This window comes from Diachasma alloeum, unplaced genomic scaffold, assembly GCF_001412515.2.
Source record: "Diachasma alloeum isolate Michigan unplaced genomic scaffold, Dall2.0 Dall_scaffold_00200, whole genome shotgun sequence".
NCBI classification, from domain to species: Eukaryota; Metazoa; Arthropoda; class Insecta; order Hymenoptera; family Braconidae; genus Diachasma; species Diachasma alloeum.
The window spans coordinates 687,490-699,824 of NW_021680365.1; the positions used below are offsets into that span (position 1 = coordinate 687,490).

The 12,335-nt window shown below is 36.9% G+C and overlaps 1 protein-coding gene across 1 annotated transcript; it reads left to right on the top strand.

Moving 5' to 3' along the window:
- The first annotated feature begins 204 nt into the window (after positions 1-204).
- Positions 205-7,643, top strand: LOC107035732. The gene is made up of 2 exons (XM_015253298.1): positions 205-249; positions 5,982-7,643. Exons 1-2 carry the CDS (start codon positions 205-207, stop codon positions 7,641-7,643), a joined length of 1,707 nt encoding a protein of 568 aa, XP_015108784.1.
- The last annotated feature ends 4,692 nt before the right edge of the window (positions 7,644-12,335 follow it).

Genomic DNA, 12,335 nt, shown 5'->3' on the forward strand with positions numbered 1-12,335 from the left:
CTGAGGGGATGTGCACATAATCATGAAGTACTCAGCGAATGGCTCATAAAGATCACTGACCTTGAGCATTCATTCAAATCCGGTCGACTCGAATGAGATGTTGATTAAAATCGAGATCGCTCATTTCCATGTTGACTTTTAATTTTATGCACACCGTGTTTCAGGATTTGGAGATTACCAGGTCATCGTGGACACCGGGGCGGAATGCGGTTGTACAGCCTGATCTTGGTCTATCTCCTTCTTGGAGGGGTGAGTATTCATCGCATGCAGGAGCTAGTCCATAATTTATGAGTTTTATCTATCTCGTTTCCTGACGAGAATCTATCAATCTTCTTCGTAATGAATAGGAATTATACGTGGAGTGACTTGGAATTAGTGACTCTAATGATTAGGATGAATTAATTAGAGCTTCGCTCTAGGTTTTTTTATCGTTTAAGTGAAAAATATGAAGTACATAATTTTCTTTGGTTTTGAAAATGACAAATTCGAATAGGAGAGTATTTACAATTTTCTTTTACTTATTTTGCAGTCGTTATTCTTCTAAAAAATATTCCTTTTTTAATTAAAAGATTTAATATAAAATTTTAATTGTTTAGATTTTTACGTTGGATTCACTTAGAAAATCGAAATACTTTTTTTATTTTGGGGAATAAACGAAAAATAAAAAAAATCTTTCGCATTTGCTATTTTTGAAAATGACAAATTCGAATAGGAGAGTATTTACAATTTTCTTTTATTTATTTTGCAGTCGTTATTCTTTTAAAAAATATTCCTTTTTTAATTAAAAGATTTAATACAAAATTTTAATTGTTTAGATTTTTACGTTGGATTCACTTAGGAAATCGAAATACTTTGTTTATTTTGGGGAATAAACGAAAAATAAAAAAAATCTTTCGCATTTGCTATTTTTGAAAATGAAAAAATACTCGATCTTCTTCGTAATGAATATAAATTATATCTGGAGTGACTTGGAATTAGCGATACTAATGGTTAGGATGAATTAATTAGAGCTTTGCTTTGCGTTTTTTTATTGTTAAAATGAAAAATATCGGATACTTTTTTTTTGGTTTAAAAAAATTACGAATTCGAATACGAGAATCTTTCCAATTTTCAATGACTTATTTTGTGTTCGGCATTCTCTGTAATAATATCTTATTTTTACATGAAAAGATTTCCTATAAAATTTTAATTGTTTAAATTTTTACATTGGGTTTACTTTGAAACCCAAACTTTCGAAAAATATAACCCAAAAAAAGTGAAGAATAATAAAAAAAACTCTTGTGTTCAGTGATTATTTTCGAAAATAAAAAAAAAGTATTCAATATTTTTCCTACTCAATTCCGTTTTTTAAATAAAAGAAAAATCATACCGAATTCCAATGCTTTGGATTTTTATATTGGATTAATTGAGAAGATGAAAGTTTCCAAAATACATAGTATTCACTGATCTCCGGATATCCTTCCACTAGACCAGCCCGTGCATAAACTTTTTGCCTGTCATGAATGGACCCCTCGTTTCAAAAAAACGCGAACGCGAATGATTCGAGGAGAAGCAGATACGGTCGCGAGACGTAATTACTGCATTATAACCCACATATCGCGACCGTGCGAGACAGACGGATGGGTAGGGAGGTACACCAGCCAATGCCGTTATACCCCGGTGCTAAGTTGACCCAGAGCTAAGGGCGACGCACGAATACAGAGAGACGAATACCACATGCCGGTTGCTTGTTTTTTCCCTCATTCCTTTTTATAGGTATAGCCCCTAGTAGGGCATGTATCTCGCGATCGTGCACCAGTCAATCCCGATTATATGGGTTTTTACGCGCGACATATTCATTCGAAAGGGTTTTATGACTCGGTGAAAATTGAAACCAGTGCTGCACTGTTAAAAATTTTAGTCTGAAATTTCAAGGAATTTCGTCACTGAAATTTATGAATTTCGTGGGAAAATCAAGGAGAACTGTCAATTTCAGTTCCATTTTTTCCTGATGATGAATAGAAAACCAGAAAATTCTGTTAAATATATTCTTGAATTTTCAGGACAGTGACACTGAATGCGATTTAGGGGAAAAAAACCATAAAATTTCAGGTTTCACTGAAAATTCAATGTAATTTGACACTGAATATTCATGTTAGATTGGGAATTCAAATAAATTAAGGAATTCTCATCTGTATGCTGCTTAGAATTCTGGAATTGACTGAACTTAACTGGTCATGAAATTTAATTTTTTTTAACAGTGTATGTTACAAAAAAATTGAAATTTCATGCAAAATCCAGGGGATCTCCAAGAGAATTCCTGAATTTACTTGAGATTTCCGTCAAAACATCGATATTAAGTACCAAATTAAGAATATGTTTACCTGAATTTTCCTGATTACCTACCGTTCGTACAGTAACATTTGCCACGATTTTCTAGATATTTTTTCTCCACCTTTTCTCTCCGTGTGCAGACAGACGAATGAACACAGGCTACACTGAAAGAAAAATATAATTCTTCTGACTATATTCCCTCACCATCGAATTATAGTCAAAAAGTCCTCAACAATTTTTCATGAGTTACGGTAACTATGGCCGGAGAATTACTACAATGGAATGTAGTCATTGCAACTATTTTATAGTTCTACTCACAATAGATTTGTCGTGGTTACTTTTGAACTTTGGTTAGTTTAACTGCATTTTGATTTGCAAAAATTACGCTTGTGAAGTTACTATAATGTTATGTGCCGCATACAAAAAAAATCGTATCGTTCACTAAAATGCCTCAACTATTTTCTTATTGTAAATCGAACTTCAGATTTTTCTCTCAGTGTATAAAACTTGCATTTACGGACTTTTGGGATTACCATGGGTTGATATAACACAAAAAAACAAAATTTAAATTCGAGCGATTACAAAGCTTCCGTGCGGAAGCAAAAAGACAAGTGAAACAAAAGGGAGAATGAAAATCGCTCTTCACGTGCGTTAGACAAGTTTTCTCTGTTTTCCTCGTTACTTCAGACCGTCTCGACGCGACTGTCGAAGCGCTCACATACACAAATCATTCATACAAGGCGATCGTATATGAGAGGATGAATGGACGGACGGAGAGTATCGATAGCGGAAGACTATGGATCGGATGAAGGGAGATTGCACTGTTCGTTCCATTTTTCTCATCAGTAGATAATTTTGGGTAACATTTTTCGATCGCTGAAATAGTGTGAACATTTTTTAAAGTAGCTCTACCCTTCCGGTAAATTCAAAGATTATTGAAAACTGCAAAAAATTGCAGAAAACTCGATGAGGTTCGGAATTCTATTTTTTTTCTCAATTTAATTGTCGTTTTGGTTTTTCAAAGAAGAAATGTTTAAAAATCAGGATTTAACCCAGTATCTTATGTGAAAATCAACATTTCCATTGTAATCAAAGATTAAAATCTGAATTTTTTTTCATTAGATGTGAAAAAATCAAGAATTTTTTTGACGCCTCATAAAAATAATCCACCGTTTTGCAAACAAGTTTGATTATTTATTTATAAGAGGGAAATGTTTGAAAAAATATCAATATTTTGTGAAATTTAATTTAGATAATACTGACTGGGTATGAATTTTTTCAAATTTTTTCCATGCAATTTAGTTGAAAAATTGAAAAACTGAACTTTTATCACATTACAGTTCTGCTGAAATGTCAAGCAATTTTCTCATTCAAAATTTAAAATTTTATTGCAAAATCAATTGAAATGAGGAAAATTCAGGTAAATGTATCTTGAAATATTCTATGGACGTAATTTGGTTCTGAATGTTCATGTTTAACTTGAAATTAGAATTCCCCAGAATTTTCGGCGGAACCTGAAATTTTATTATTTTTCTCCTCTATTTTCCAAACTTTTTCACAACTTTAGAAACCCATGATCGGTTTTTTTAAAGCTTCATTCCATTTTTCCCCTCGTCAGATAATTTTTAAATGTCCTTTTGTACCGGTGAAGAGCTTACGATTAGTTTGATGGCCGCAGATTGACCTAATTCGTCGCCAGCAGTCTCCTAATGATGAATTAATCAATTGAAATAAAAAGAAGAATTAGACGACTTTTTTACGGCATGAGAAACCCATTTCAGAGGGTTTATTAGCGTATACATGAATTGAATAGCCATCGTACGTTAGAGAAACATAATGAGCGAAGCTATAAAGCTGTCGTAATCACTGAGTATTATTTTCCCTTCTAATTCAATTTCCTTTGCGCTTCACCCTGAGAAATGACGCATTAGAATTATATCAATCTTTGTCAACTGATTTTCCCAATGATTCCATTGAAAATTAATAAGCTCTATTTCCAAATAAATCTTTTATTAAATCGCAATTAAATATTTTTTAATTCATTTTATTTATTTCGTCTAGACTACATCGAGGAAATCAACGACTGTTTAAAAAAAAGAGGAAAAAAGGGATAGAGTAAAAACATAAAAAGAGCGAATAGAAAAAAATAATAAAACAAATCAAAAAATAGAAAGGTAAATAAAGAAAGGTGTCATATTAGACAACTTAACAGGTTTTAAATTCAATGAGTGGTTTTAAGCAATAAAATATTATTACTAAAAAATATGATTATTAAAAATAATTTCATTTTCAACTGATAAAGACTTTTTTTTCATCAAGAAACATGTTTGTATTTTTAAAAAACAATGATTCAACGATATGAATAATAAAAAAACATTGAAAATAAAAACCAGTCAAAATAATGTTGATAAACCCATTTATTTGGTTCAAATAAACAGTTCTCTGAATCTGTAACAAAAAATGAACCGAAAGATGTCGACAAATACAACGCAGATTATTAAAAAAATCACTTGCGTTATTGAAGAAAACCCTTGAGTATTTTTCCACCGATAAAAACCGGCTTGATTAGTCCGATTATTATTGTCCAGGTGAGGATGACATATTTTTTGGTTGACCTCGAGAGAGTATTGGAAGTTGTCCGAATGACCTGCGGGCAAAGACATACGTGGCCCGTTATGCCCGAGGGTCACGTGTGACGCAATCGTTGAAGAGACTGCCTGTGCTCCTATTCCGGCGTGTTTGTAAGCTCCTCCCCCTTTTCTTCGTATTCTTTGATTTTTTTCTTCACGTCTCACGTGTATTCGTCTCACTTCCACTCGTCTCTTCATTCCTCTTCTCAGTAGTCTGTAGCAACAGGTTCAAATGATTTTGCTGACTGAAAAGTGATGGCATTACGAACTATAAATTTTCACCATTACAGCGGGTTGAGAAGATTGGAAGAAAGGGGATTCCCAGTTTTTCTCGGGGAACAACGACGCTCTGAGTAATTTTGATCTTGGGCGGATCGAAATTCAAGTGATTATTTTCATACATTTTTTCATTTTTTCCGGAAAACAGAAAAAGAAGGTGTTGAATTCCCGATAAATAAATTCACTTACATAGATCGATTAATTCAATAAAACTGATATTTATTTCGGGGATAATTGTTTTGGTGTTAAGCATTGTGACAACTCTGAAGACGATAGGTCGACCCCATCATCGTCCACATTGCCAACATAATAGAATACTCCATTCTAATGACATTCTCATTAATCAGGAGGATGGACATTGAATAATTGATACCAATTTTCGCGCAACATTTTGAACTGAATATTAAACAATTTCAGTGAACAATATGAAATATTCTTATTGGTTTCCTTTTTATTATCGACAAGAGAGAAAAAAATTAATAAGTGACACATTGTGGCCATTTTCTTTTTATTATAGATTTTCTATTTGAGATTTATTTGAGAAGAGGCTCGGATCGAACAAGTGCTCGATTTTATCCATTATCTCATTTTTTCCAAAACCGGAAAAAAGAAAACAATATTCTAGACAAATTCACATAAGAAACTAAAACTCCCGTGTATTGTAATTTCCTTAGAAACAAGAATTCTCTATTGACCTTAAACGTCGCATTTTTGACATATCCATAACTTCTCACAATTTTTTTATTCATCACTTTCCAGACGACGAAAGCAGAGGAGGTGGAGGTAATAGAAGCGATAACCGGCGATGACAGTCGGAACGAGAATTCCGCCCTGAGCCGTCCGGACAGTGACTCCAACACCTCCGACCAGTTGGCATTGGAGTCAATGGGGGACAAGGATAACGCCGCGAGTTCCTCGTCCGGCCAGTACAACAAAAACAGTGGCCTCCGTGGTCACCAGTTGGCACTGCCACCACCGCGGATAAATCTAGGTCCATCCCACCAGAGTGTCGCCTATCACGGCCCACCACCACCACTCCCTGGGAAAGCAACCGCGCAAACCGAGGCGATGGACAAAATCTTCACAACAGGCAGCGGATCGGGTGACCTCTGGCCAGCTAGTACGCCCGACATGCCCAAAATCATCTCCCTCGATGTCAAGTGCGAGAAGAACCTCATGAAAGTCTACCTTGAATTCGACAAACCCTTTTACGGAATTGTATTCAGCAAAGGTCACTTCAGCAACCTCAACTGCATGTACCTTCCGGCAGGGCTGGGCAGGACATCCGTCAACTTCGAGATCGGAATCCACACGTGCGGCACCTCCGGCAATACCGAGAACGGCCTCTACGGTTACGGCGCTGAATCAGGATCAGGGACTTACTTCGAGAACATCATAGTCATCCAGTACGACCCGCAGGTGCAGGAGGTCTGGGACCAAGCGAGAAAGCTTCGCTGCACGTGGCACGACTTGTACGAGAAGTCAGTGACATTCAGGCCTTTCCCGGTGGACATGCTGGACGTGGTGAGAGCGGACTTTGCTGGTGACAACGTCGGCTGCTGGATGCAGATACAAGTGGGCAAAGGGCCCTGGGCCTCCGAGGTCTCCGGCCTCGTGAAAATCGGCCAAACTATGACGATGGTGCTGGCCATCAAAGACGACGAGTCCAAATTCGACATGCTTGTCAGGAACTGCATGGCTCACGACGGAAAACGCGCGCCGATTCAACTCGTCGATCAGAAGGGATGCATCACCAGGCCAAAGCTGATGTCCAGGTTCACGAAGATCAAGAACTTCGGGGCTAGTGCATCTGTCCTGTCGTACGCTCACTTCCAAGCCTTCAAGTTTCCGGACTCCATGGAAGTTCATTTCCAGTGCACGATTCAGATATGCAGGTACCACTGTCCCGATCAGTGCTCGGAGACTGGGGGCATTGAGGGTCCAGGTTTTCTGGAGAATCATCATCCGGACGTGGGGTACGGGCTACCTCCGCCCCTTCCCCTGGACGCTTATCTACAGGCGATTGGACCTGGAGGACCTCGAGACGAGCGGCGGAGAAAGTCGAGGGATGTCGGGCAGAAAGGTTCTCTCAAGAACATCGGGGTTAACAGGGTCATCAGAGTCGTTTCCACCGGGGACTTGACGTTCGCTATTGACGAGGGTAAAGAGGAGTCCACGTCGGATACAACTCTTGTTTTCCCCGTTAGGGAAACAGCTCCTGGATCCACTATGATCTGCATGACGACCCCCGGATTCGCCTTCACTTTGATCATTCTTCTTGCTGTGCTGTTGATTTCTTGCGTGCTGTCTGCTTACCTCTGGATTCGCTTGAGGCCCTTCGCCAGGAACAAGGCTCTGTCCAATGCTTCTTTCACTGCCCAGCCGAAATTAAATCAGCCAAAAATGTGCTTTTACTCTTAGCTTTAAGGTTTTTTCAGACGAATGTTATTGTTTTGTTACCGAGCACTGTGGAGATGTTCTACGTGTCAGATATTCTTGTTGGCGGGTCTTGGGTTGAACGTTTCATGTCATAGTTTTACATTTCGGAGGCTTCGGTTCCGTTTTCCTCTTATGAATTTGCTTTTGTGACGAGGGTTTGGGTTGTCATTATTGCGCTTCTGGTAGACGTTGACGATGAAAAAATGAAATGTTGAATGAAAATGAAATGAATTGTTGACGTGGAATGTTCATGTTTAAAGTAGTTATGCATACGCTGTAGAAACTAGTGTCTTCAGGACGTGTTAATTTAAGACATTCGACGCAAGAATGGGTCGTATAGAATAACTTCGGGGTGATTGGAATTCCGAATAACCTAAAGTAAGACGTTTTATGTCATGAGGCCAGATAAACTGCGATTATACCTCGCTTCGACGATTAGATCGCGGTTTTCGGGCCCAATGACATAAAATATTGCATGTCACACGGCGATAAAAGTATTCTGATGAAGGTGATTATAATCCGAAGACGAGGATTGTAAGGTCACATAGGTCAGATAATACTTTGATCGTCTGATGACAAAATGTGCTATTTTCAAACAAGACGTTTTCATAATGTGTTGTGAATATGAGTCACCAAATTTACAACATTTTTTGTGTCTCAAGTCAGGACACTTGAAGACTATTCAGTCACTAGTCATTTATGACGATGGCACTACGACAAGACATTAATCCCATTAAGACTTGGAATCATAAGACGTTTTTGGAGACTTATCCATATTCTTCATATTTATTGGAGTTTTGCACGCACGAAAAATTGAATAGAAAAACCAAGCGAATTCGTTGAAAAATTCTAGTGGATTTCTATTGAACTTTCGATTAGTTTTTAGCTGCTTCTGTTGAAATGTTCAATAGAAAATATTCGAACGGAAAAGTCAATAGAATTCGATTTATCCATGTAACTTATTCTCTTCAGATATTTTCTACAGATGTTCCTTCCAACTTTTTTCATTCTATTTTTCTTTTCTTCTTATCAAGGAAATCAACCAAAAAACTGAAAAAATTTGAGCCGAGGAAACTCTATCGGAGAGTTGTGTAGAAAAATCGAATTCTTTAATTTTTTGTATAGAATATTTTCTATTAAACATTGCAATAGAATCGGCCAAAACCTAATAGAAAATTCAATAGAAATCGAGGTCGGAGAAGAGGTCGAGGGGGTAAAGATGGTGGGAGATGTCAAATGAATTCAGACATAGAATCGTTTGCGAGATCACAAAAAAGCTTGTAAAAACCTTAAATATTACTTTGAGAACAGTTACGTTTCACCAGTATTTTTGATCCGGAAAATTCTTCCTTACCGTAACTAAAGCTATCAGTGAAAAAATGACGGGCTCTTTTCATGCACCATGGTCGACCATTGAGAAAAGCCGCATAAAGTAGAATAGAATAAAGTAAACTAGAATTTGAAAAAACAGATAAGACCTCATAAGTTCGAAACAAAAAATCCTCGCACAAGACATCTAAAATACGTAGAATGCATGTCTTAATGTCCTCCTTCAAGACACTAAAAATGGCTTAAATTTGAAACCCAACACGTCTGAAAAAATCGTATAGAAATTTTCTACACGGATTGCGTACAGAATTTCTATACGATTTCCGTATATGATATTCGGATATTTCCAAATTATTTCTATACGATTTCTATAGGTTTGATCATCTTCGAGCCACTGCCACATGTATAGAAACATTTTGTATGAAGTTGCGACATTTCTCTACGTTTTCTCTGGAGCGTTTAGGCATCTTTCGTATGAAAACAAAAATTTATGTAAAAATTTATGTATAAAAATAATTCGTATAGAAATATCCGAATATCATGTACGGAAATCTATAGAATTTCTATACGATTTTTTCATACGTGAAGTCTCAAAAATCGGGACAAAAGTGTCTTAATTTAAGACACTAGTTTTTCTGGTGACATCAACAGAAAATGCCACAATGACACGTGCAACATTTCCGTAGGAGTAATGATTTTATGTCGATGGGAAGATTAGTTCTACCTCTTTTCGGTGGGAAACCCTTGTGAATATCGTGACATACGTGTTACACACCAGAGGCTAACCGACGTACAGCGCCATGAGCACCATTCCGTGTAACAACATGTAAGTGGATGTACGTTTCTGCATTATCAATGACGTATTGTACAATTGATATTCTCCTGTTGACTACGTGTATACATGTGCACATAGGGGCATTGTGAAAATAACTGTCGTTTGATGGGGTCAGTGAGCCAATTGAGCTGCTGGGGTACAGTAAATAAATAATTCCTTCGATTAACAGTCACAGCTGAGGTGTGAATAATCTTGGTGATGGATGGGAGAAATTTAAAGTGGGTTTAGGACGGTTGTTCAGCGATATGTTGTGATTTTATGACTTCTTTTCGGCTGACGAAAGGAGAAGAAACTTCCAAGCGACTAGGATTTTTATGAATCGCATGGGAAATCGTATGACCCCTCACGCTTTTTTCAATGTATATTAATCAATTCGAACAAGTTTTGCTCGTTTTTCAAGCAAAATTTCTTACGGAGAAGATGTAAGCAAACATCCATTTTGGAAATCTATGAAAGTTTAGGGATAGAAAGGATATTACTTAATATTTTTCACAGTTAACATCTGTGATTACGAGACAAATAAATTGTCGAATTTTATAAAATAAATTATTATGGGAGAATAGAGCTCCTGTGGGTTTTGTAGGCACAGAGAGGAATATAAGACTTTTTCTTATAACAGGCAGGAAAAATTTTGATAGGAAACCTAGCGAATTCGCCAGACAATTCTATTGGTTTTCTGTTGAACTTTCTATTAGTTTTTGGCCGATTCTGTAGAAAAAGTCAATAGAATTCGATTTTTCTATGCAACTTATTCTATTGAGATATTTTCAATAGAATTTCTTAGGCTCAAATCTTTCAAGTTTTTTTCATTCTGTTTTTTTTCTTTTTATTAAGAAAATAAAAAAAAATAGAAAATTTGCGTCTAAGAAATTCTACAGAAAATGTCTCAATAGAATAAGTTGTGTAGACAAATCGAATTCTATTGAGTTTTTGGATAGAATATTTTCTATTGAACATTTCAATAGAATTGGCCAAAAACTAACAGAAAGTTCAATATAAATCCAATGGAATTATCTACCGAATTTTCTGGGTTTTTCTATTACATTTTTTCGTGTGTGAATGATTTGCTGGAAACTTTTAATGTAGCTTTTCAATTCAGAAGTGTCTTGTTTTATAGTTTCAATTAGCTAAATTATTACTTACAGGATTTGTAGAAGACGTAATTTGCCCATTGAAGATTGGAAGTCGATTTGCCTCGGTTCCTCTGGAATTATTCCGAGATAGTCAATGTAAAATAATATTGTGGATATAAAAAAACTATTCCTAGCATGGACAATATGTGCATGACATTGTTTTCGTTATCTGTTCAGGAATTAGAACATGAGCAAATCATTTATTGTGATATGAACATTTAACAGCTGATGAATTGGGACGGTATCATAATTTTTCACAGGAGTTTCAGGTAAAAATGACTGAACGCTCTGGAAGAATTCCGTGATTTTAGGTGAAAATTACGTGACAGTTCCGTAAAATTTCCCACAACCACATTTCGCTCCGGAATTACGGCAAAGATTCGTAATTTTTATTGAATATTTCTCTCCGTGGAGGCGACGCTGGAGATCAATGTAGATCAATGATCATTTTCAAAAAATATTGAAAACTTCGAACAGGAAATTCGTTCGAAAATTTCGCGGAAATGGTGGCCCTCTGTGACCCCTTAGCGGATGTAGCCTCAGATAAATCCTCACCTCAGTCGGTTTCCAAAGAGTATCGATGATAAACCCCGCACCGTGCCACTTTTCGCCGTGCACTTTTGAAATTATCCCGCTTCTCAGGCGGGGTTTTCAAGCCATAATGAAACCATGCACTTGAAAAGATCGACCGCCAATAAAGAATCCGATCAATAAACCACACGTACACGTTTATGTTACCATGTAATTCCGGCGAAACTCTTTTAGACGCACGAAAAATTGTGTACAACGGGCGCGTGCGTGCATATTACACACCACATTGATGAGTAAAAATGCATATACATTTATACATAACACAAGTACTCCTAATTTGCGTTATTAGCATACAAATTGTGGGATGAGCAGATAAATCGCTCGAAGGCTGACGGTGAGGAACCGTTATTCGGACATAAAAAAAAGGGGAAAAGGTCTTCTCTGGGAACGGAGGCAACTCATTTGAATCATTCTTCAATGGGCACATTTTTCTGATGAAATCTGTGGGGAATTCGTCAACAGTAATTGTGGGATGATTGACATTACACTGTTAATTTTTAAGATTCGCTCAATTGTAGAGGTATCCGTAATCTGCATTTCGATTAAGTAAGCAGCTGTTTTATGTATTGTTGATTATGTAGCCACTGGAATAAAAGAAATTATTCTCTATTGGAGAATGGCACGCAAATGCACTTACATTGATGCAGGTCTGACTCACTCCGGCTGGATCTACTGATCTGTGACGCTATCTGTGTCGTGAGGGACAAGCCGTATTCGGACGTGTGATGGGTACAATGAGTCAAGTAATTTCTTATATTTCTGATGAAAATGAGGGGGGGGGGGGGG